The sequence below is a fragment of the Poecile atricapillus genome, chromosome 14 (genome assembly GCF_030490865.1).
Source record: "Poecile atricapillus isolate bPoeAtr1 chromosome 14, bPoeAtr1.hap1, whole genome shotgun sequence".
Classification (NCBI taxonomy): Eukaryota; Metazoa; Chordata; class Aves; order Passeriformes; family Paridae; genus Poecile; species Poecile atricapillus.
In genome coordinates, this window is record NC_081262.1 from 3,052,835 (window position 1) to 3,078,359 (window position 25,525).

The 25,525-nt window shown below is 46.3% G+C and overlaps 1 protein-coding gene across 2 annotated transcripts in view; it reads left to right on the forward strand.

Annotated features, from left to right (window-relative positions):
• Positions 1 to 25,050, forward strand: part of ADCY9 (adenylate cyclase 9) — a 90,281-nt gene extending 65,231 nt beyond the window's left edge. For both annotated transcript variants that reach the window (XM_058849696.1, XM_058849695.1), the window contains 4 exons: positions 3,479 to 3,638; positions 6,533 to 6,681; positions 9,603 to 9,644; positions 15,304 to 25,050. In XM_058849696.1, the coding sequence (XP_058705679.1) occupies positions 3,479 to 3,638; positions 6,533 to 6,681; positions 9,603 to 9,644; positions 15,304 to 16,492 (1,540 nt within the window). In that variant the 3' untranslated portion in view covers positions 16,493 to 25,050. The remainder of the gene's footprint in view (positions 1 to 3,478; positions 3,639 to 6,532; positions 6,682 to 9,602; positions 9,645 to 15,303) is intronic.
• Positions 25,051 to 25,525: the final 475 nt, after the last annotated feature.

A 25,525-nucleotide genomic window follows, 5' to 3' on the forward strand; every position in this document is an offset into this window, starting at 1 on the left:
GATTCCTCTGAAGTGTCTGATAATAAATTATTGGAGTACCTATAGATGAGGATCCCACTGTTAGCTCAAGAGCCACTCCAAGATTAATTGTATAAAGCTGCATGCAAAAATTGGTGCTTCATTTGTGAGCATGTGGAAGATGTCATCTCCTCTGTAAATGTTCTCTGAAGAATGTCCTTCTGCCTGCTTGAAACGTGGCTACTTTGACAAGCTCAGCTGAAGAGTGAGAGGTGCTGAAGTTCTGGTATTTTAAAAAAAATCATCATTAAACGTACAACAATGTGAGATTCCACTTGGGAGTCTGAGGAGAGGCTCTGCAGGAATAGGGGTTAGAGATTCTGCCCAATATTTAGTATAAATATAGAAGTTTTGTTCACTAGATAATTTTGACATCTTGTCCTCGAATAAAACTGCTTATAAATAAGTTTATTTACAAAAAATGTGTTGCTTTTGATAGCATTCTTCAGGGAAGGCTTGTGGGTGAAGGGTTGAAGGCAGAAGAGCAGATGTTTAGCCCTGCTCAAGAGAGTGAGAGGTGGGAGCACTTTCAGTTGATTCATGAATTTAAAAGGATCTTTCTAGACAGCAAAAAAGAATTACCTGGATGAGGAGAGCAAGCACAGTCCAACAGTAGAAGGGAAATTTCGTTGTTGTCTGACCAGAGAAATGCCCTTTTCCTGGTGCTTTGCCTTCCCAGCCTTGCTCTCACCTCCCTTCTGTCCTCAGCCAAGACCTGTGGCCAACCCTGGATCTTCCTAAATGGATTCCTCATGACCAGGAGCACAAATTGTTTTCTGCCCCTCGAGCTTAATGAACCAGATCTGTTAACATGACTGATACAGAGTATTGATGCTGGGGAAAACAATGTAGTCTGTTTGCCTTTATTTATTTCTAACATCTGGTATTTAATATCCCACCAAATTGCTGCCGTGCCAAAAGCTTTTGATTTGAACTCTGGGAATTGATTTTAAACTGCCAGTAAATACAGAAATGTTGGTAACAGTCTCCATCAGCCATTAATCATTTATGTCAAAGTTACTAATTTGAACTCCAGCTTGTGTAAACAGCTCAGATGCTTTAGCATTTAAGCCCTGTTGAGCTGCCCACTGACACTGCATTATTTACTGATACTGCCCTGTAGCTATTAAATCTGTCTGCAGCTCTCACTGCTGTCTGGATTTAATGCACCCCTGACTTCCTGCGCTGGGAGCGTTGCATTCACTCTCAAGGAGAATTCTGGAGTTTAATTCCAGAGCCCCACGATAAATCCCATCCCAAAAAAATCAGTGCAAGAAGGTGAAGATTATCAGGAGAAACGTGGCCTTGCCCTGGAATTTGCACCTGCCTTTTTGAGACACGCAGCTGCCTCAGTAAAGCGGCGTCCTCGTGGTGGGATTAACCCGGCGGGTTCACCCGTGGGTTTGTTGCTGTAGTTCCAACAGGAATTTGTCCTGGCAGGGAGGCTTGGCAGGGAGGAGGATGCAAAGAGTGGAGTCCCCGTGTGTGGGTTGGGGTGAGAGACACGAGCAGAGCCGGGGTCTGTGCCAGGGAGCCGTGCAGAAGCGCCAGGCGTGGGCACAGGTGGCACCAGGCTGCCTTCACAGGGAGCCCTGGGCCTGGCATCCCTTCCTCTTCCCCTTCTCCTGCTCCCAGCTCAGCCCTGGAGATCCCAATCCCAATTCCAGCCCATTTCTGTTGGACAGTGGGGTTTTATTTTCAGAGATGGGGAGTTGGGTGGTGATTCCAGACGAGCTCAGTGCTGGACAATGGGGCTGTCACTGAGCACAGGGACATTTCTGACAGTCTGTAACCCTTCAGAAACCCCAGTTCTTACTCGAGAGAGCTTTTTTTTTTAAATATTTTTTATCCCGTTTTTAAATTTCAGTGCTTTGCTGGAATTTCTGTTTTCCGATGGAATACAGTTAGAATTTTTGGTGTGAATGGAAATCCATTAAACTCTGGGAACTGACAAATCTGTGAGCACCCTCTCGTGGACTCCCGATGAATTACAGTGTATTCCATCCTCCCAAATTCCTCTTCTGCCATGAATTTAAGTGTCATTTACAGATTTTAACACATACAATTAGAGAAGAGTTTTTATGCTTCACAAAATACTTGTGGTTGCAAGTCAAAGAAATCCAGACCAGAGAATTAAAATCTCATTCACAAACAATTTATATTTAAAGGTGTGGAATGAGTGTCAAACTGGTATAAAGAACTTGAAATTCAACATGATTTATCTCAGGCTTTTATGCAATATAAAACCTTGTGTTTCAGACAGCAGGGTTAAAAATGAGTGGATATCTTTTCTCTTTTTAGAGATATGGGTGATATGGGGTAATTTATGTGATTTTGGAGAATTTCCTATTTAGTGTATGGATTTTGGGGATTTTTTTGGGCTGTGAGCATCTCTGTCCAAAAAAAAAAGGTGTAATTCTGTACTGTTTGGGCTCTGTAGTCCAGAATTACCTGCCCAGCCTGAGTCTGATAACTCCACACATGCCATTAATGGCTCTGGATGCAGCTAACTCTGCTACACCACCTTTTTACAGCTTCTTAAAAATAATTAGGCACTTGAACAGCAGTTGCAATTTTTCTCAAGTGACTCACGTTGAGCTTTGAGAAGGAAGTTATCCCAAGGATTTATTTCTGTGGATAAATACTAGTTTTCTGTTCAATGCCCTTGAGCATTGAGCATCCTTTTACCTTCCCTTACTCATTTTAGCAATTAGAGCCGCTCTCATTTGAGAAGCATCTCCGGTAAGCTGCTCTCCAGAGCTCTTCCAGTTGGCTCCTTCAGCTCTTCACAGGTTGGGGCCGTGGTTTTCTCGGCAGCTCGAGGCGAGAGCCGTTCCTCCCCGCGTGGCTGGTGGGATCCAGCTGGGTGTGCGGTGCCAGCTGGGCTCCCGAGGCTCAGCTCCTCCAGCTCAGCTCCTCCAGCTCAGCTCCTCCAGCTCAGCTCCTGCCAGGCTGCCAGCTCACAGCCCACGCTCCCCTTCCCCTTCCCTAATGACAGGGAACAGAGCCTGCCTGCAGACTGGCTGCTCGCAACTGGGAGAACTGGTTTGGGTTGCAGTGTGATGGGTGCTGGAGCTGCCCTGCTCCTCAAACGTTCCTGGTGTTATTTTCAGTAACTTTAACTTGTAAAAAGTGTCCTCTCTCCCTGCCTGCTTTATTTATGAATGGAGAGGAGTCTTCCCTCTGCTTTAACCTTCCAAGGAAGTGAAGTTTGCCTTTCAATTTGTTTCCTCAAAGCCACCATGCCGAGGCTCTCCCTCCCTTTGCTGCCCCTCCTCACCGGAGCAAACCTGGCAGCCAAGCTGGATTATTCCCTGGAATCACCAGCAGGTGCTGTGGCACCTTTGGTTGCTCCCAGAGCCTAAGTGATGGATTTGGAGCTGTATTATTACAGGTAAATGAGAGGTGCAAGGAGATGTGCTGCCATTAATGGCTGGATCCCTGCTTTGCTGTGTTCCAGGATGGCGTTCTTCCTGGAGGAGGTGATGACTTGCACCAAGCGTCTCCTGGAGGTGATATCTGGCTGGCTGCCTCGACACTTCTTCGGTGCAATCCTGGTTTCTCTCCCAGCTCTTGCAGTTTTTTCACACTTCACCTCTGATTTTGAAACAAATATACATGTAAGTTGTTGAATTCCGTTCCATAATGTGACGGTTTGGAGCTAGCAAAGCTTGTTGCTTGCCTGCCTTCCTCCACCTCCCTCCTGCTTTACATCTGTTTGATACAGATCCCTTGGAGGGATGGGGCTTTGTGGATGATGGAATTCCTGGTCTGTTATGTAAACACACTCACGGTGAAAACTCTCAGACAAAAGGAGAGAGGATACCTAGAAATTCCTGCTGCCTGCATTCTTTTTTTCTCTTAGACCAAGCACTTCTGCAGGATTTTTTTTGAGATAATGCAAATGGTTTTATCTCAGGATTATCATCCTGGGCTGGATTTGGGGTTTGGAGTCAGAGAAGCTGTATCAGTGAACCTCAACAGTAAGAACAGGATTAGTGAGGGATGTTTTGGCTTTGCAGAGTGAGATGAAGGAACTCAAAGGAGGAGAGCTCTTAGTACCTAGAAATGGCCATTGCAGGGGCTGTGGGAATGGTTAAAGGAATGCCTTCTGAAAAGAACTGGGAATAAATTGGCATATTTAACCCAGACACAGAGATCCATAGGGAATTTGGTGTCTCTGTTATTAAAAGCACTCAGAAGGGGAGAACAAGGGGTTAAACATTCATAGAACCACAGAATGGTTTGGGTTGGAAGGCACCTCTTGTTCCAGCCCCCTGCCATGGGCAGCAGTGAGGAGGGGGAAGAACAGTTTAATTTAAAGGCCAACTGTAGCTTAAAATCAAGGCTTAAAAACTGAATAAAATGGCCTCAAGCTGGAGATGAAAGATTGTTTCTCTGCAGGTTTTTTCTTAGGCAGCACAGTGTGCGATCCTTCCTTTCCAGGATCTTCAGGGAATTCTGTTCACAAAGCTCTTGCTATTTCAGGGCCCTGGGTGTAGGTAATGACCAGATCCTCTTCACTCTTCCTATCACAGCTTATTCCTGGCTACTGGGGAGTGTTTGTTCCATGGGAATGTGTGACCACACATTTTTTGGTCCTTGCTGATTTAAACACGCATCCCGTGGTTATCACAGTCACAGGAGGGTGTGGTTTACATTCTGTTCCATCCCGTGCTTAAGATCATTCTGCAGCTTTTACCTTTTGGAATTTTAGTTAAGAATTGTTAAGCTCTAAATTGATTTGTTTGTTTGTTCAGTCTAATGATCTTTCCCCTGCATGATTATCAGTAAACTAACCATGGGAATGTTTTCCTTAAGAGGAAGGGAGCTGAAAACCTTCAAATCTCTCAAATCTGTCAAATTGATTTTGATTGCATCCCATTCATCACCATCCTTGATCATCTCTCCAAATGTTTCAGATAATATTAGAAGAACCACTTTATGAGTGTGTTCTCAATACAGCAGGTCAGGTTGAGTCTAAACACTTCAGGCAGCAGCAGTAAAATGGTGATTTTTATCATCAAATTGAGAATGAACTTTGCTTTCTTTCCTCTTGCAGGTGCTCCAGAGTCGTGGGGCTGTTGGTTCCCTCTCCAAGAGATGTCCCAGCTCGGCTTGTGCTCAGTGTTTCCACACTCATGGAGCTCTAGGAAATGGAGTCAATCTATAGAGGGTCAGGTAAGTGTCCTCCTTTACTATGACATGGTTTTGCAAAGTTTTTTTTTATTCATAGCATTTTATACCCTCCCTGGATATAAAATAATTAAAATGAAAATGAACAAAAACAGCCATGAAAAAAAAAACTTTCCAAAGCCATGCATCCATAGTAAAATCCAGCACATCCTGACCCTCTATAGGCTGGCTTCTTGCTGGGGCATCACTTGGAGTGAGAACCAGTGCTCTGCCACTTTAGGAGACCTGAAATGGGGGGAAAAAAGTAAGTTAAAGCTATAGGGGTTTTTTGTGGACGCTTCTGAAATTTCTTTTATTCGTTTTGAAGTCATTTAAAACACCAACAATTGTTTGTGGTTTAAAAATGGTGAATTATGTAAGGATTTTTTCCCATACACTGTGTCTGCTCTCGATCACATGCTTGTTTGTTATGCCACAGGACTGCCAGGCTGCAGAGTCTGCGCTTCAGCTGCACAGGACACCTCAAGGGAGAGAGAAAAGGGAGAGAATGATCATTTCATGCTGTAAAACACAGCATAAAGCTAAACCAGAGCTCCTTAATCCAAGTGTGGAGTCTCTGGTTTAGCTTGGATGGTCATGAATATTCTTGGGAAACCAAAACTGGCACATCATTGGCACACTTGAGAGTTTTGAGCACTGTAAGGTTGTACCTGGGGAACTGAAGGTGCTCTGGGCAGTGCATCTGTCCTGCACTTCCTTTCCTTTATCCAGGAAAGTTATGGAGAGGCAAAGGTGTTTTGAGATGAGGCATTTGGAACAGAAAATGTCAACTTGTCCTTTCAAATTGCCACAAGTGGTCATGTTTCCAGGTGTGAGCTGGCAGTGACTGAAGCTGCCTTTTGGCTGATCTTTCCTTACCCAGATCCAGCTGTTCCAGGGCAGTGTGAGACATTCTCTGGGAAGTTTTTAAAAGCAGGCAGGTGGGTGACACTGCACTCTGCATTTCCAGTGCATATTCAGTTTAAAGCAGGCAGGATCTAACCTCAGCAGTGGAGAGGGGGTTGCCATGAATTTTCACCTTCTTTTTTTTCCCTTTTTTTGAATGAGAAGAGACACTGAGCTTTTGGCCAAGGTAAGCTGGAGGCTCTGGACATCGCTGAAATAACGGGTGTGTGATAAAAAACTCCATCCAGGGAAAATGGGGACAAACCACCAGTGCTAAAAGTTTTCTTGCTCCTGGAAGGGAAGATGTCCATCTTCACATGGGATCACTCCCTGTTCCCATCATCCAGATGGAATTATCCCCCTTTCCCTGCCGGCGTGGCTGTGTGGCAGGGCCCTGGGCAGCTGTTAACCCCCCTCTCTCTCTCTGTTGCAGTACACCATGTTCATGTGTTGTGCCATTCTCATCACCATTGTGCAGTACTGTAACTTCTGCCAGCTCAGCTCCTGGATGAGATCCCTGCTGGCAACCGTGGTGGGAGCAGTGCTGCTCATCCTGCTCTACGTCTCCTTGTGCCCCACCAGGTGAGCAGGGGAACACAGCTGGGCTTCTCCCCAGGGAAACAAGGGGCTGATGCACAGGATTTTGCTGTCTGCCATGATTTTCTCCAGCATCTCAACTTTAATGATTTTTATTTCTTCATTATTTATTTTTTTGAAGGATTTCAGGGGGCCCTCCTCTGTGTGACACTCAGTGCTTCCTGATGTGTGTCTAGGACACAGTTACAGAGCCACAGAATTGCCTTTCACCACTAGTTTGAAAATCTGTTTTATTAAGGAATTTCCCAGGTATTTGGTGGTGCCAGAGAGCCCAACCGCTCCCCAACACCCCTCTGGATTTATTTTTGCCCTTAGGAATCATGTATTCTTCCACCTCCTTCCTCAGTGCATTTTCCAGTGTGGAAGGCAGGTGTTTAGGTTTAATGGGATCTAATACCCAGTTCCATTCTCAGTTTCCTGCCTTTTCAGAGGACTCTGCAGAACAGTATCCAGAGGAATCAAGATAATTCAGTTTCTGTGCAATAACCTTAAATTTTTCCAGTTTTCCTCTGATAAACCATTTTCTGCAAGGAGAATTTGTTTGCAGTATTCTCCTGCTGTTTTCTTGCCAAGAGAGTCAAGGGGGGCCCTTCCAGCCTTCTCTTATTGGAAAAATTTTGTAATCAACTTGCACTTCTCAGTGGTTTAAGACCCTCCCTTGGGATGGACCTAGCAAGGTCTTCTCAATCAGTCAGTTCCTCTCCTTCAGAGGCCTGCTGAATCATAAGGTGAAAAAAATGAAAAAAAAACACCAAACAAACCAAAAAGAGTTTGCAGATCCATATTTTAGTGAGTATTTAGCTTTAATTGCCTCTTTGAGTGTCTTCCGTGGTCTCTTTTAATCTTGATTAAACTTACCTTGAATATAAAGGGAGAATAAAAGTCACCTCTTAGACCTGTTCACATCTGTGATTTGAGGTGGTTCTAAGGGTTCAGGGAGAAAGTCTTGGGAAAAAGATGGAGACAGTTGACAAATAATTCCTAGATTATATTGACTAGAGAAAAACCCCTTTCTTGTCTGTCTGCAAAGGACTTGGACATGGAGGGCAGAGGAATTCTCTCCAGCTTCAGTGCAGAAAATGAGTGTTTGGTTCTGATGCCTCCCTTGTCTCCTCATGGATTTGTCCTGTTGGGTTCAGGATCCCAGTGACCATCACTTGTCCCCCAGCACTGAGTGACTCCCAGTCACAAAGACTCTTTCCCCGTGGCTTTTCCCTTTGTTCCCTGCTGCTTTCACTGGGCAGCCACAGCTTCACTGAGAATCATGGAATCACAGAATCCTTGAGGTTGGAAAAGCCCTGTGAGACCATCGAGTCCAGCTGTTCCCCCAGCACTGCCAAGGCCACCACTGCCCCATGTCCCCAAGTGCCACATCCACAGGACTTTTACATCCCCCCAGGGTGGGGACTCGAGGGCTTTTGATTTTTTTTTTCCTTATTATCCATCTAAAGCTCCTCTGGCACAGCTTGAGGCCGTTTCCTCTTGTGCTGTCACTTGTTCCTTGGGAGCAGAGCCCGACCCCCACCAGGCTCCAAACTTAACCCCAGGTTTGGTTTTCCAGGAGAATTAGTGAAGAGCAGACCCTTGATGCCATTTCTTCATTTCCTGGTTGCTCTTCCCTAATTGCCCCCAGCAGGAGTTCCTGGAGCTCCTTCCCTTCCCCAGTGCAGCTGTGGCTGCCTGGAGCTCCCTGGGGGTTCCTGCAGAGCCTGGTAGCAGGAGGTGATGGTGGAATTCACTCCTGGACAAGCTCTCAGTGCTGAGACTGTGCAGTAAGAAAGACACAGAACTGGGCATTTTCCCTGCATTTCAACTTATTAAGGGACTGGGAATGGCTCTTCCAAAGCTGAGAGGTGGAGATGTTGCTGTTGTGTCAGGTCTCAGCATCAGCTCTTGCTGAGTGCTAAAGGGGCTCTGTGAATGTTTAGAAACCTCATTATCTTCATAAATGTTACTAATGATGGTGTATTTCCACCTGTGGTGTGAACAGCAGTGACCATTAATGGGCAAACTTCAGAAATGATGGAATATGTTGTTATTTCATCCCTCAAAAATAAATATTCCAAGTAACAGAGCTGTTCAAGTACAGGTCTGAAAATGTGATTGATAGAATTGATCCTGAACAAAAGTCACACAGGTTTATTCACTTCAATTTGTTAATAATCATCTTTTTGTTCATCTCTGACTGTGATTCTGATAATATTTTTTGTCACAGCGGCAATTGCAGCCCTGTCTGCACCACAGACTGATCCATTCTGCAGTTTTACTTCCTTTTCCAATTGTAACTAATCCTGAGAGTTTGATACTCTCTTGCTCCTTGATTGCAGCAGAGAAATTGTAATACAAGTAAATATGAAAAATGCTTGAACTATTTGTTTTCTCTAATGGCATCTTCAAAAATGGGTTCTGTGTTTGTTGAGGATTTGGTGGGTTTTTTTTTTTTTTTTTGGTTTTGGGTGGTTTGGGTTTTTGTTTTGTTGTTTTTGTTTTGCTTGGGGTTTTTTTTGTTTGGTTTTTGTTTGGAGATGTTGGGGTTTGTCTCTTTGTGGTTTGTTTTGAAAATCTTTGTGCTGTGTGCTTACATAAGATGAAAGCATAATGGAGCCTTAAGAGTTCTGGGATTGCTTTTCCCTATTTTCCAGGTAAGATGGGATTGTTTTAACAATTACTTGTTCCAGGCATCACAAAATTCCAGTTTGCCTTTACAGGGATTTGCATTTCTGGCTGGTTCCTTCTTCCAAGCAGATAAGTCATGTTCAGACAGAGTTTGTGTGCAGTTGATCAGGTCTGCAGTGCAGTTATTGGTCTGTGCAATAGAGAAGTTGAAAATTCTATCTGGAATGATGCAGGAAAGTTTGTTTATTGCTTTAACTTTCCCTCTGAAATCAGTGCTTTTTTCATTTCAGCTCCATGGAAGCTCCTCATCTAGATTTGGCACAGAACTTTAGGTAAGCTTTATATAAAATTACCATCTTTATATTTAGGGATAGAAACATTTTCAGGGAATTACATATAGCAAAACTTTGCATCCACAATAATAACTTGGGAATTCAGCAAATTGGTTCAGCAAGTTGTATTTAAGCTCCTCATGTAATTTCCTTTACAGATGATTTGGGTATGACCAAAACTCATCAGGGCTGGTGCTGCAGTCACAGAGTTGTGTAATTATATTTTCTCCTTAAATTGGATTTCTAGGAAGTAGAACTATGGAGGAGCTATTTAAAACAGCATCTGTTTTTCCAGTAGCAGCAGTTTTTAGAGCATTATCTGTCTACCACGAGCTGTTTCTTTGATTTCCTTGGCTGATTTGCACCATTCAGAAGCAGTGTGAGTTGGATGCTCTCACAGCTGGGCAGGTGAGAATTCCCAGGTGGAGAGGAGCTTCCTCTGGAAAAGCTGGATGTGCAGCCAGCTGCCTTCCCAGGATGGGATGTGACAGTCTGGGCCTGGCTGTCACCTTGCCTGGCCAGAGCAGGGAGTCATAAAACTGAGAGCAAAGGAAATTTTAGCCTCCAGTCTTTCAAAAGAAACAAAAATCCTTTCCTGGGTTATTAATGACCCCTTAAAATGCACATGTTAAAGATTCACTCTGGTGATTTCAGTGTTGAGTTTCTCATGGGTTTACTGCAAGTTTTTGCAATACCATTTTGAAGTGTTTTTAGTGGTGTTAGACAAGTCTGTGTTTGCTCATTGCAGATTTGGGGACAATATTTGGGCCACGCTGGGTTTGATGGAAATGTGGATGTGTGACTTCAGTAATGCATCTAAAATGGATTTTCAGGAGCATGTTGCTTGTCCTGGGAGGATGTGTCAAAACAAAATTCCTTTTTAATAGCTCTCATCTCCACAGGTGCTGTGGTAGTTCAGAAGACACCTGGGGTTTAGTACACAGACAGGGGTTCTTTGGGGATTTCTTCACCAAGGACTCAGCAGTGTTGGGGTTTGGGGGGCTCTGGTTTTCCTCACATGGGTTTTCCTTTTTCCTGGTTTTGATTAATGAAAGTTCTTTTTTGTAACAGAATTCCAATTCATTGAATCCAGAATGGAAATTTAAAGCCAGAAGAATGAAGGGGGCATTTTTTTAATTTTTTTTTTTTAACATTAGTGTGGTGATCACTCCAGTGGTGTCTTCGGATCAGCCTTAGTTTGGATCCTTGTTTTCATTTGTGAAGCTTTTGTGCTGCTCAGAATTACAAACCTCTTCCTCAGCAGGCTCCTGGCCAGCTGCTAATCACTGATCAATAATTCATCCTGCCTTAAATAGTTGACAACTGGCTCTTCCCCTCAGTGACACAAATCTGTGAAAAGTTCACCTGTCAAGCATTGTTTTCCTGCAGATATTTTTTTTCCATAAATCTGTAACTTCTGACTCATGACAGGTGAAGATGAGAATTGCTGAGGACCAAACCATGGAGGTGTCTCTTGTGAGCAGCTCTGGAGTGAGGCTTTGCCTCCTTTACAAGGCTTGGCTTGTGATCTAAAGGCCAAGTAAGGCAGTGACCAAAATATGTCACCAATTAAACATTCCTAAACTTCATTTTCCACTTTTATTGTGATGGTGTCTGTGCTTGTTCAGCTGAGGAAGAGACACATGTGCTAATTCTGCTCAGCACTGCCCCTCAGTCCAGCTCCCCTGGCCTGACCCTGCCCAAACTTGTACATTAACAAGTATTGGAAGTTAAAAGAGAGAACTGGGAGTTAATCCTATTCTCTTTCTGCCATTAAACAGAATTTGGCTTCTTTTTTTTTTTATGCTGTATATTATTGTACGCCACATTTCTAGAGTACAGAATTAACCTTTTTTCTGGTAATGGATTAATAAAAGATGAAACTCTCTTAGCCTAACAAAAATTTTTGCTGCACCTTTCTGCCAGATTTAAATAAACTAGGTTCCTTGCTTACCCCACTCAGCACTAAAGTTCTGCTGTGTTCTAAGAGACCTAGGTAAGCTTGTGTGTTGCCTTTAATGAGGTTGTTGCCTTTCCTTGATCAAGAATAGAGATAATATTAATGTTGCCTGGGAAGAGAGACAGTAATGGTAATGAAGCCTTAGCACAGAGTTCATCTCTGGACTGTCTGTAAATAAAAAGGTGGAATTTGCCTTGTTTTCCAGGCAGCCCAGTTCTTCAACCCAAAGGATACAATCATGAACTTTGTCTTTTAAGGAGAAAATATTTCTCATTGTCATTCCTTCCTCACCTCAGAGCAGGTGGGATGTGCTGCTTTCCAGTGTGGCTGCTCAAGGGGGAGCAGCAGTCGGCCACAGAGTGGAGACTGAAGTCACCTCCTTGTAGGGGAGGATTTATAGGCATCCTCTGCACGTTTTTCATGGAAAGCAGCAGTTTGAACCCCTTTTCCACACCTTTCCTCTCTCACATTCTTCTCTCAGATTCAGCAGGCAGAGGCATCCTCTTTCAATATAGCAAAATATCCAAATCCAAGCAGGGGTTACTGGCTCAGAAGCAAACTGGCTTTCCAGCAAGCTCTGTAAGTGGAAAGCCATTATCTTTATGATTTGTGATCAAGCCAAAGGAGATTCTATCTCTGGAGTCTCACTTGTTCCATGTTCACAGCCTGGATGGAGGTGCCAAGTTAATAGTGAGGGGGCTGTGCCAGGCAGCATTTCACCAGTTAAAGAAACATTGTCAGCTCAAGATTTCAATTTGAATGATTTTTTAAATCAGTTTTCTGCTGCAGCACCTCATAAAAAGTAGAATTGAGAAAGATTGGGCAGGGGGGTCAATCCTTTCTGCTGGAGGTGTAGGGGAGTTTTCCTTCTTTTCACCCCAAAGGGTGACTCCAGGTCATGGCTGCTGCCTGGGGGAGGTGATTTCCAGCCCTGTGGGTCCTGTATCCTGGTCACTGCAACATCCCCAGGCTGCATTTCCAAGTGAGGACGATCTCCTTCGGGTGGAATCAGGGCTTTCCATACTGACACACAGAGGGATAAAAACCCCTGCTCTGGGGAAGCCCCTGCAGGTTCTTTTTGGGATCCCAGCCCATTCCCCATTTGTGGAAGGAGGTCAGTGCACAGGGAGTCACTCCCTGCACGTGCAGATCTCGGGGCTGGAGGTCGGGCCAGGCTGAGCAGATCACGGAGAGCTCCGAGGTGCCAGCGCTGCAGGAATGGGGAGTGGGAGGCAGCAGCTCCATCCCCGAAGGCAGATCCTGCCTTCCACTTCTTGATGAACATTTGTGGTGCTCACCTCATTCACTGGAGAGGAGTTAAAGTACGTTGAGGAGTGTTTCGTACAGCAAACTGTAAATAAAAAGCCTTTAATGACTTAAATAAATCCCTGTGGCAGGAATGTCTGATATTAGAGGGGATTATCTGGATCAAACTTGTACTCTCAGAGCAGTTACAGAGTCATTGCTCAGATCCTTTCACAGATCTCTGCCTACAAGATGTGTGAAATAATGAACTCAGATTCAGAGAAGAATCTGAATTGTGCTCCTTAATCCAGATTCCTTCCTCACTTTCCCCCCACCTTGTCTTATTTTCCAAGACATTTTCTCTTACCTACCACCCTCTCATTTTGTTTTATAAGCCCATCAAGCAGGGAGAGCATTTTGTCACCTCCAAAATAGGTAGCAAGGATTGTATTTCAGGAATTGTTCCCTTCTAGTCATTAATTATGGAATCATTTAGGCTGAAAAAGACCTCCAAGATCAGGGGATCAGAGACTATCCTGAGTTGACAGGGACCAACAAGGATCATGAAGTCAAACCATTAACCCAGACAAGGCCACCACTAAACTGTGTCTTTGTCTCTGATTTGTCTTTCATGGGAGGAAATAAACAGGTTCATCACAGAGGTTCTGTTGAGAATCAGGGAGGAAGGTGGGTCTTGGTGAAGCAATTACAGGAACCTGATGGTGGGACCCTACTTTGAGTTTGGACATCTCCTCCTTTCATGGTCCCCTTATGAAGAGGGAATAAAATGAATACACCTTCACTTCTCCTGAGAGAAGTATATTTATGGTAGAAAACAAAAGAAGTAATTTCCAATGTAGTCTGTCCTATCTTTCATCTGAAATTCAACCTGCACACTCTGTATTGTAAATATTTCACTCACCATTCTTTCCCCATAGGATTTCTGTAAAAAGTGAATGGATACAAAGACTGTGGCACAGAGAAATGGTTTTGGATACGAGGCTCGTTCATCTGTCTCACAGCTGTGCTGTGGTTTTGTTTCATCACACTTTTCTGTCAGTCAAGTATTTGAGAATGAAAGAAGAAGAAACTGTGCTTGTAATAAAGTTCAGTTCTAAAATATATCCAGAGTGGAAGCCTGTCCCCCATGGGCATGAAGCAACAAAATTAACTCAGCCATTTTTTTGTATGTTACAGTAACAAATTCAAACTTCTCTCCTGGAGCTGTTGTTCCGGTTGTGCTGAGTTTTAATCCCTTCCTGCCTTCCCAGAGAAATGCAGGCAGGTGTTGAGTATGGATTCCTTTCTGGCTCTTCAAGAGAAAGGTTGATGTGATGATTTCCCTTTTCAAACCATCTCTTAACTTAAAAAACTTAAGCGCGTGTCTGCTCATATCAAATCTCAAGCTTTGGCATAATTTTATCCAAAAAATGCAGTTGGATCCCTGCATAAATGACTGTGTGCCAAGCTTCTGGGATTGCATAGGTGGGGCCTTCTCAGATTCAATTTGTGTCTTTGCATCTCTGCAGAAAGTTGAGATTGGAGAGTGCAGATGTCTCCTCGTTCAGGGTGGTTTGGCACTGGCAGATGCTCCATCAGCGCCTCATAATCTGCACAGGCAGGCAGTGAACTGTCGAAAGGATCTGAAATATTGCTCCCAGTCTATGGCAGACAGGAATTTTTGATTATTTTATGTAATCTTGGCACTTGGAGAAACTTTCTGTCTCTGCCATGAAGAGCTGAAGTGGTTTTATCATAGAAAAGATCTCCAAGAGAGGAAGATGCTCCCCACTTTCATGCAGTTCATAACCACAGACTGGGTGTGGTCACAAGGACCTTAAAGCTGATCCAGTTCCAACCCCCTGCCACAGGGGTTCTCCATGACGTGTTTTTTACAGGGTTATCTCCTCCCAAACCCTTTGTGTGCAGCATTAAAGGCACATGGCAAAGGTCCTTGGTGAGGACACAAGGGAAAGGCACAGGAGTGTAAAGCAGCCGGTTCTGAATACTGGAGGTAATAAAAAATACAAAACCAGATAAATTCCACAAAACTCATACAGATATTCAGTGCACTCAGATACCTAAACACACACACAGGTACATGAAAATACTAAAAGCTGGTCTTCTAGTTATATATTAATATATATAATATGATATATTTAGATATAATGATAACTGCTTCCTTGGTAAAGTCCTTTAAACAGGATTGGGCTGTGCCACTGAACATGATGATAAAGAAATACTCAGTGGGTTTAAGGGAGTACTCAGTGAGTTTAAGAATTAAATTAATTCTTTGGTGTTTTCTTAATAGCAGATGAAGCTCTCAACGCATATTTTACAATTTAGTGTGTAACTGTAATTCCCACACTTCCTTTTCCAGCAGAGGATTTCTAACTGTGGGGATGGCAGTGCCCTAAGCTAAAATGCCACCTGTGTGCTCTCCCCTTTGTGCAGCTCCAGAAAGAGCCCGTGCAACAGCTCGGTGCCGAGCGACGCGAAGCGGCCGGCGGAGCTGATCGGCCAGGAGGTGGTTCTGGTGTCCTTCCTGCTGCTCCTGCTCGTCTGGTTCCTGAACCGCGAGTTCGAGGTCAGTTACCGGCTGCACTACCACGGGGACGTGGAGGCCGACCTGCACCGCACCAAGATCCAGAGCATGAGGGATCAGGCTGACTGGCTGCTGAGGAATATCATCCCCTACCACGTGGCCGAGCAGCTGAAGGTGTCCCAGAGCTATTCCAAAAACCACGACAGCGGCGGGGTGATCTTTGCCAGCATCGTGAACTTCAGCGAGTTCTACGAGGAGAACTACGAGGGTGGCAAGGAGTGTTACCGAGTCCTGAACGAGCTCATCGGGGACTTTGACGAGCTGCTGAGCAAACCCCACTACAGCAGCATCGAGAAGATCAAAACCATCGGGGCCACCTACATGGCGGCGTCGGGGCTGAACACCTCGCAGTGCCAGGACAGCAGCCATCCCCACGGGCACCTGCAGACCCTTTTTGAATTTGCCAAAGAAATGATGCGGGTGGTGGATGACTTCAACAACAACATGCTGTGGTTTAACTTTAAACTCCGGATCGGCTTTAACCACGGCCCCCTCACGGCCGGGGTCATCGGCACCACCAAGCTGTTGTATGACATTTGGGGGGACACTGTGAACATCGCGAGCAGGATGGACACCACCGGCGTCGAGTGCCGCATCCAGGTGAGTGAGGAGAGCTACCGCATCCTCAACAAGATGGGGTATGACTTTGACTACAGGGGGACGGTCAATGTGAAGGGGAAGGGTCAGATGAAGACCTACCTTTACCCCAAGTGCATGGACAACGGCATCGTGCCGCATCACCAGTTGTCCATATCTCCAGACATTCGGGTTCAAGTGGATGGCAGCATTGGGCGGTCTCCGACGGATGAGATTGCCAACCTGGTGCCTTCTGTACAGAATTCTGATAAGATTGCCCATGGCACAGATAACTCAGAGGCCAAGGACATCCTTCCTTCCGCCAAGAAGCTCCAGAAAGACGCGGCAAAGGCAGAGGAGAGGTGCAGGTTTGGCAAAGCCGTGGAGAAGGATGACTGTGAGGAAGCGGGGACTGAGGAGGTCAATGAACTGACAAAGCTAAATATCTCTAAGAGTGTATGATGAACTGTCAGAGTTGCATGAAGTGCTCTGTCCATAGAAACACACAGACTTTTGCAATTGGCAGTTTTCTTTTTCAAGAGAGACCTTCTCCACACCTGGGTTGTACGTTTGTGTTCATTTCGGCACCTGGGGCTGTGTGGATCATGGCTCTTCAGGGCTTGTTTTCATCCATCTCTCTCCTCCATGCCCCAAATCACATCCCAAGCTCCCCAGCTCCCTGTGCAACCATCTTACAGCTGAGTAGAGGATATTAAGTGCCTTCAGATATACTCCATTGGACTCCCTGTCAAGGTACAGAGGCCCCAAGTGAAATCATAGCTTTGGGTATTTATCTAATTTTAAAGAAAAGAGAAGCTGTGGTTATATCATTTTTATTGTTGTTTCTCACAAAACACTTTTTTTGGCTAATGCAACTCCTTGGGTTTTTTATATCTCTCGGAACAATGTTTTACTGTTATCAGACCTTTTGTATGTAACACACAGACATGTGCATGTATCTACCATATGAGACTGCTATAAAGTGCCAGTAAAGCACCACAAGAATGTCTGGGCGAGGGGTGACACACTTTGGGTCGGGCTGGAGGGCGAGTTGTGCCGTGGCTCAGCCTTTAGTTAGGGCAGGAGGAACAGCTGCTGTCGTTCTGTTCTCCTTTCCCGATGCTTTCTGCAGCCTCCATGTGCCATCGTGTGCTTTGGATACACTTCTTTTCCATATAGCCAATGAGTTACTGATCCGTGGGGATGGAAGGAGGGTTGGGACAGTGCCAGCTCTGGGGACAGGTTTCCAGAAGCAGAGGAGAGACCACGGGAGTGCTGCAGTTCAGGGCTCCCGGCTCCGTACGCGGCTCAGTGGGCGAAGGTAGGTGACATCAGTGTCTCTAAGCTGACTGGAGAGAGAGAAAGAGAGAAGCAAAATAAATGTTTTGGGAATGCCTTTATTTATTTATTTATTTATTTATTTATTTTATTCCTGTTTGGTTTTTTGGGGGGTTTTTCTTATTTCATTTGGGAATTTTTGCACGCGGAAGGGACCGGGAGAGATGAATTTTTTGTGGGTTTAAGAGGAGTAATAAGACAATGTTTGAGTCTCTTTGAACTACCAACCACTGTGAGGATGTTACCTTAGGCAATATTTGTTTCCAAGCTGGCCACACTTTGGAAGCCACCAAACACAGCTGAGTATCCCGGCTTCCCTCCAGACTGAACCAATGGTGCTGCACAACATTTTTCAGGATTTTTACACACACACACACACACACACACACACACTGTGCTTTTGCAGCAGGGAAGAGAACAGAATGCTCCCTTCCTGCTGCTGAAAGCAGGAATAGGGAGAAGAGTCCTTGTAGTGAGCTGAGAAGCACAATCATTTCCCAGTCCTGCGGACAGCTCCGTGCAGGTCCCTGGGAGCAGAGGCCTGCGGGAGCCCAGGAGCTGAACTGTGGGACTGGGGGCTTAGGCTGTGCCTGTCTGCCCTCTGCATGCTTCCACCACCTCCCTCTCTGGCATTTGATGCTCTGCTGGGGATAATATTGACCATTCAACTATTCAACTCCCTCTGATACCAAATAAAGTGAAAGGGTTTTTATTCCCAAACAAGTTGGTCAGCCAGGGAAGAGCTGGGGAGGGGTGGTGCTGCACTGGCTGTGTGATGCTGGGGGCTCTTTCCATCTGAACTCGAGTTATGTATTGATTCTTCCTCTTATCCCCATGTGATTTTGGGGTATGAGTAATAAATAGATCTGTTGTGGGGTTCCTGTTCAGCTGGTGGAGATCCATCTCCACTCCACAGTCAGCATGGAGCCTGTGAAGCTTTTATCAAATGTGAGTGTGTGGGATTTCTGGATCTCAGTTAAACAGAACTCTGCACACAGGTCCTGCAAAGCTGTTGATTATGCAGGTAGTATCCCATTTGATAGGAAAGCTGTTCAGAATTCATCTTCTTCGCTCAGTCTGCCAGGATACAACAAACCAGGGAATCCTCACCCCCAAATCCCTGTGCCACAAATGTTGTTGCCTGTTTGGAGGCTGTTCCCAATGAGCAACAATGTGAGGTGGTTTTGAGGGCACAGTTTTCCAGCAGCTTCCTTCTCCCTAGGTTACACTTCCCTCCTCCCCATTGTGGGTTGCACTTCCAACTTTCAGGTAGTAATTCTGCAAATACCTCTTGCATCTGAAGAATGTATTCCTGAAACCATTGTTAGGGTTCTTGCTTCAGTTAAGGTGTGTCAGTATTCCTTTTCCTACAGTCAAGGAGCTAACGTGATCCAGAATTGTTTACATGCCTTCTAGTGTTATGTTATTGTCTCAGAGTCGTTCCAGCCTTTCTCCCTGTCACTTCTTTCTCCCAGTTTTATAGACTCTGCCTCTCCCTGCTCAGCTGTGTGCAAGGGCAGAGCTCAGTCAGGACACACCAGCTCCTTGAGACGCTGCACAATAACCAAACCTCCACCAGCCCCAGTCCTGCACCCGGGAGAGGTTGGCAGCCTGTGGTTAAACCCAAAAGGAAAAGGTGCTGCTGGGCCCAAAGCACCTTCCTCTTCATTGTTCAAGCACTTCAGGATGCAAAATCCTTCTCCTTCAGCCTATAAAGTACACAAGGCTCCCGTGCTGCTGTGGTGTGGGGCTCTGGGAGTTTCATTGGCACTAAACAAATAAAGGCACTGAGGACAGCAGCAGTGGTGGACTCTGAAATCAAGGGCTGTTGTCTGTACTGGGAACTGCCAGTGATGGTCCTCTGCCTTAACTGGATTGGGAAAAGGCTCCTGGTGAGTGACCAGTTCGCTCATTGCCAGGACAGCAGCAAGAATCCCACAGCTGGGGCTGCCAGGGGTTAAATCTCTTCAGTGTAATAACCAAACCAAGAAATTCAGTTCTCAACGGATGGTTTGGAGGGGGAGATACCTGTTTGTGTGGTAAACCAGTGTGAGCTGAACCTTCACAGCTCCCCTTACGCTTTTGAAGATTTATCCTGACACAGAAATGACTCCGGAGTCGTTTCTAGCAGGGTTGTGTGGCTCTGCTGCAGAATTCCTGACACGTGTGCTGGTGGGAGGCCACAGGCAAAGTTCACTCCATTAAAATGCCTGTGCTGTGTGTGCTGTTGGTGCCAGCAGTGCTGACAGTGAACATGGGGGGGTGGCTGGGTCCCCCGGGATTTATTCAGCAAGGACAATCTGTGTGTGGCTGTGCTTCCAATCTTTAGGGTGGTTTAATGACACTGATTTAAAATGGTTCAGAGAAGGGGCTGGGGAGATTGCTGAGTGTTCATGAGCCCTGTGGTGCTTTCTGCCACTTGCAGCACCTGCTCTGAAGTGCAGAGTGACAAGCAGTGCACAGAGTATTGTGGGCACTGAGGTCTTAATCTGCTGCTAACACACCAAAATGCTTTTTCCTCCTTGCTGCTCCTGGGAGAGATTTCTCAGTGAGAACCAGGTAAACGGCATTCCTATGGATTAACTTCCAGCATTAGGATTTTGAGGATGGATTTGCCTCTTACTTCCCAGGATTTGGGGCCATTTCCCTTTGCTGGAGGTGACGTGAGCCCTGCGAGCAGAGTGAGACAGTGCCACAGTCTGGCTGCAGCTTCTGCTGTGTCCCAGGAGTGACAAAATGAGGGGAGGAAAGGGTGGATACCCCAAGGGCTTTACAGAAAACATAAGTATTTGGATACTCTTCCTTTAGGGCTAAAACACAGAAAGGAGGTGCCCAGAGCAAAACTGAAGGGAGCTCCTCATAGTTATAGCAGCTTTAGCTAAAAAGGAGCTTATTCCTCAGTAAAAGGCCAAGTTTTTAGGGTTTCTGGCATTTTAAAATCACTAACTCTGACCTGTTTCTAAAACTTTAATTCTGAATACAGCAAAAGGTGTTGCAAAGGAGCAGTTAATTCATGTCACAACATCTCAAGAGGCTGAGGGTGCCTGAGGTTGGCTGTAATGCCTTTGGCTGTTTAAATCTGCACCTTAGCTTGGGGGAAGGGGTTCTGCCAAATTTAAAGACCCTGTTTTCTCCCTTCTTCCCTGCTGTGGTCTCCATCTGGATGTTTGCTCCATCTGGATGGGACACACAGGTGGCTGTTGCCTCCTTGCTCCTCACCTTTGGGAACCTGTGTCTTCCTCATTGCACGGCAGCAGCTGGGCTGAGGTCACGGCTCCTGGTGCTGCTGCTGGTGCCTCCCTGTTCCTGATGAAAGAGGAGATTGTGTTTGCTTTGATGTCTTGGTCCATTTTGCCTGGTCACAGCTGCAGCTTCCTCCTCGTGGTGGTGACAGAAGATACAGAAGAAACACATCCCTGCAGTTAAATTCAAGAATTAAATTTTAAAATGCAGTTGTTGTTTATTGATGTGATTTTTCCAGTTGCCGGAAATGCCAGAGGGGTGGTTGGACTGTGAGTACAGAATGATTTGCATGTGGGAACAGCCAAGATGGAGGTGCAGGGATGACCCAGTGCCATGGCACTGCCATCTCAGTGCCCAGGCAGCTGTGAAAAGCCAGCTGAAGTCTCAGAGAAATGCTGAGACTTGTCTGGCTGCTTGTGGAACATCAGTTTGGGCAGCAAAGTCATTTGCTCCAATGCTTTTCTCCTTTCGAGTTCTCTCTGCAGGATTTAGCAGTCCTTGGTTTGTTTCCTGGGGTAAAACTTGAATTGCTCTTTGCTATTGCTGAGACTGAAGTGTGCAGGCAGTGGCAGTGGGATTCTGCAAAATGCTATCAAAAAGCTGGAATTAGTAACCATCACTCACCAGTTCCTGCAGGCCCTGGAGAGGTCTGAGTGCTGCCGTGCTCTGAAGGTGTCTCAGGTCAGAGCTGTAGGTGGGACACAGTCCCAAAGTCCAAAGTCCTGCTTTGGATCCATACGGTAACGTGCTTCCAGGTGTGGAATCAGGGAGACAAGGAGAAGGGAATGTGGAATAAGCTGCTGGGTGTTGCAAGGGCTGATCTGTATGTGCAGGACTGCAGGAGAGGAAGGTGTCTCAGTGTGAAGCAGAGTCTCGGCTTCCCAAGCTGTTCTTGTTTTCTGGGAACCAGAAACCCTTAAAATGGGCTGATTTTATTAAAATGTGCATTAACACCACCCTCTGAACTCTGTCCAGGGAGTTTTATTGGTGAAAGTCAGACAGCAGGAGCTTATTGCCTATGTCTTATTTAAAGAGTTCATTTAAAAATCAAACATCAGGCTCTGTAGAGGTTGAAGGAGGACAAAATAAAACAGGAGTGGGATGTGTCTTGTCTTGACAGCGGTGCAGTTTGAGGGTGCCGTGGGAAGGAGGTTTGAGGTGCTTTGCAGACACTGGGTAAAGCTCTGGTAGGAAAAAAATACAAATATTTTATATAAAATCTCTTTCAAGTCTTTCTGATGTGAACTGAACTGTCTCAGCCCTGATAAGGGGCTGGGCTGTACAACACGTACAGAACTGTTTGCTCCTTGCCTTTGGGACTCAGTATTGGCTCCGGAGAAATTAGTTTGGACAAAACAGATTGGTGGGAGACATTTAAAGCTCTTTTTTTTTCCTTGTCCCTTACTGTAGCTGCTAAATATTTGCTGCCCTAACCCAGCTGCCCAGCCCGAGGCTGGCCAGGAGCTGGAGGCAGATCCCCAGCATCTTCCCACCCAGCTGCTCCAGGGGTGGAGTTCAGCATCCTCCTCAGGAGCTGTCCCACGTGCCAGTCCCCACACTGGAGATCAGTGTCTGAGGCAGCAGCTCTTGGTGTTTTACACTTCTGGAATGACCCCAAGGCTGCTGTTGGCATCTCCTTCCTTGGCCCTGGTATTGTTTGCTCCTTTCTCTCCCTGTTTTCTGGCTCACTGCAACAATTGCACAGAATCCCAGAATAGTTTGGGTTGGAAGGAACCTTAAAGCTCATCCTGTTCCACCCCCTGCCATGGGCAGGGACACCTTCCACTATCCCAGGCTGCTCCAAGCCCCATCCAGCCTGGCCTTGGACACTTCCAGGGATCCAGGGGCAGCCACAGCTTCTCTGGGCACCCTGTGCCAGGGCCTGCCCACCCTCCCAGGGAACAATTCCTTCCCAATATCCCATCTATCCCTGCCCTCTGGCAGTGGGAAGCCATTCCCTGTGTCCTGTCCCTCCATCCCTTGTCCCAAGTCCCTCTGCAGCTCTCCTGGAGCCCCTTTAGGCCCTGGAAGGGGCTCTGAGGTGTCCCTGGAGCCTTCTCCTCTCCAGGTGAGCACCCCCAGCTCTCCCAGCCTGGCTCCAGAGCAGAGGGGCTCCAGCCCCCGGAGCATTTCCATGCCCATAATGGATTTTAATGTCCAGAAATTGAAGTGTTCACTGAATTGAAAAACTGCAGAGAAGGTCATGGCTGGGAACAGCTGGTACAGTCTGAAGTCCCCACTCTCACTGGTGATGCTCTGACCAATCTGTCATCCAGCTCATTGCTGGATGTGTGGTGTAGGCCAGTGCCACCACTTCCATGTCACTGATTTAGCCATCAATTCTCAAATCCTCCTTCGGATGAGTCAAAGTGACTTTCTCAAGTTTTTTCTGCTTTTCCTCCCCCAGTTACTCAAGTCTTCACTTGTTTCTACCTTAGTGCATCAGCTCCATCTTTGGAATTGAAGATGGTTTGTATTGACTTGTGCTGAGAGATGCAGCTCAGGGCAGGGCAGGACTCGTAGCATGTGGTCCATCTGTGGGTGTGCCCAAGGGGAATTGCCTCTGCAGTGACTCTGAAGCTTTGTCTTTTCCAGGAGAGCCCAGAGCTGTGTTTGGGGTTTATTTCCAGTTCTGGATGTTCCACTCCACCTTGTCCAAAGGAAGGGGTGGCAGCGCTGCCAGCTCTGCTCTGCATCCCTGCCTCCGCCAGGGTTTGGCCACTGCACAGGAGGGTGCTGGTCCCACTGGCATCAGCAAATGTTCCAGGAGCCCACAGTTACCAGGGACCCTCTCCCCAATTTAATTGCTTCTGCTTTCAGAGCCCATGCTGAGATACAGAGATACATAATATTTATGCCGAGACAGAGACCTGTTACACCCTACTGCAAGTACAGCTTTAAACTTCCAAAGTAATAAACTCTTTAAAGCCAAGAGCCTTAACAACTCCAACATCTGCTGAGACAAGAAACACAGTTCTGAGGTCGTGCTGAATATTTGGGAATTTTTCCTGCTCGATGGTGGGTGTCTCTGGTTTGCAGGGAGGCAACAGCAGTATCCAAAGATGACAAGAACCCTGGCCAGCCCCACTCAATTGCCCAGGAACAGCTAAATGAGTTCCCCCCTGTGCTCTCAGGAAAGTCACCTCGCTGCTCAGTGCCAGCTGGAGGCTTTAGGTGTTGCATTGCTCAGGAAAGCTCCTCCTTTCCATGCAACAGTATTCTTAACTTAGCATAAAACATTGTGTTTGCCGGTGGCAGGGGCTGGATTCCTCCTTTCTCGCCCTTTGGTTCTTTCAGCATTGAGGACAAGGCAGGGATGTAAATGATGGGAAAAGGGAGGTCAGTGGGGAAGGAGCCCCTGGAGCCAGCCCCAGTGGAGGAGATGCCGTGTAGGTGCCTGGGCAGCAGCAGCTCCAGCAGCTGAGCTGTCCCCAAGCTCTGGGGAGCTTTGCTCCTGGGCAGCATCCTGCCCCATGCAGCCAGGCCATGGACACCTTGGGAAATGCACCTTCCCTCCTGCCTGTTGGTTTGCTTTTCTCACAGAGCAAATTTCAGCTGGCTACTGAAAGCCTGCACTATGAATCAGCTGTGTCTGACCACAACCGGCTGGGGCTGGGGATAAGGGTTGGGGTTTGGGGTTGGATCTTCCCACCTCTGTCCACACAGTGACAGCCACACAGTGATCCCCCTGTAGAAGCCGTCACTGGGCGTCGAGGGTGGTGGTACCTGATTACAAACAGCCCAAGAGAGATTGTTTCTGGAGTGATCAGCTGAACCCAGGGTTGGTTTTGGTTTGCCAAGGGCAAGGAGTGGGCCTGGGAGGCAGCACAGGCCCCTGAGCATCCCCTGCTTCCTTGAGAAGTTCCCTCAGCACTGACCCAGGGCTTCAGCGCTTCCTGTCCTTGCACAAGCACACGTGGGGATGGATAGAAAGCATTCATTGAAAATGCCATTGAAACATTATTGAATTACAAATTGAAGATTAATTGAGAACAGTTTCCAATTAAAATACTTTAAAAGGCAAATTTAAGTGTTTTGAAATCTCCAGGCTAGCTGGACATTCTTTTTTCCTGGTATCTCTGATTCCTTTCCCTCCTGCCCAGTGCAGCCCGTGCTTCTCCCTCCCTTGCAGAGAGAGAATCGCTCTGTTTACACGCCCTGCTGGGGCAGCCTCGCCCGGGGCTGTGCGGGGGGACGGGGCTTCCTCGCAGCAGCCTCACTGTAAATACTCTGCCAATGCTTCGTGGACAAACCGAGATGGCAAAAAGTTGTATCTGTGAAATATTAAGCTCTGTGTGTATATAGATCCAACACGTATTATCTGCGGCTCTGTAATCAATTGTATATGAAACTGTTCCACTGTATGGCCGATCATTTCATGCTCTCTTAGATGTAGAAAAGCTGAGAAATAATTCACAATACACTGTGTCAACTCCAAATCGGTTTTGCTTTCGTATTTTTGCTCCAACCCCGCTTCAGCCGCAGCCCTTGGCACATGATCTGGAAAAAGAATAGTTTGGAATAGGTTTTTCAGCCCTTTGTTTTGGATCTGGCTTCTAACAATGTTTCTTTGATAATTGTGAAGCCACCAAGTTAATTTTTGATCAGGTGCATATTTAGGAGGCATCTTAAACACAGAAGGGATTTGTCACATAGACACTCTTTGATGTGTTGGTTGGCAGTGAATGACCTTCCTGTTCCCAGTGCCCAGGGTGAGAAGATGAGTCCTTCCTAATTTTTCCTCATTTTAATCCAGTCCTGAAGCGTTGGGAAGGGGCTCTGCAGCCACCACTGGCAGCACCTCTGCAGCCACCTTAGGTCACTGCTGGGCAAAGCTTTTCCTCACAGGGAGCTTGTGTTGGCCAAAACTGGGGATGAACTTTAAATAGTTATTTTTCTCTTTGGCAGAGAGCA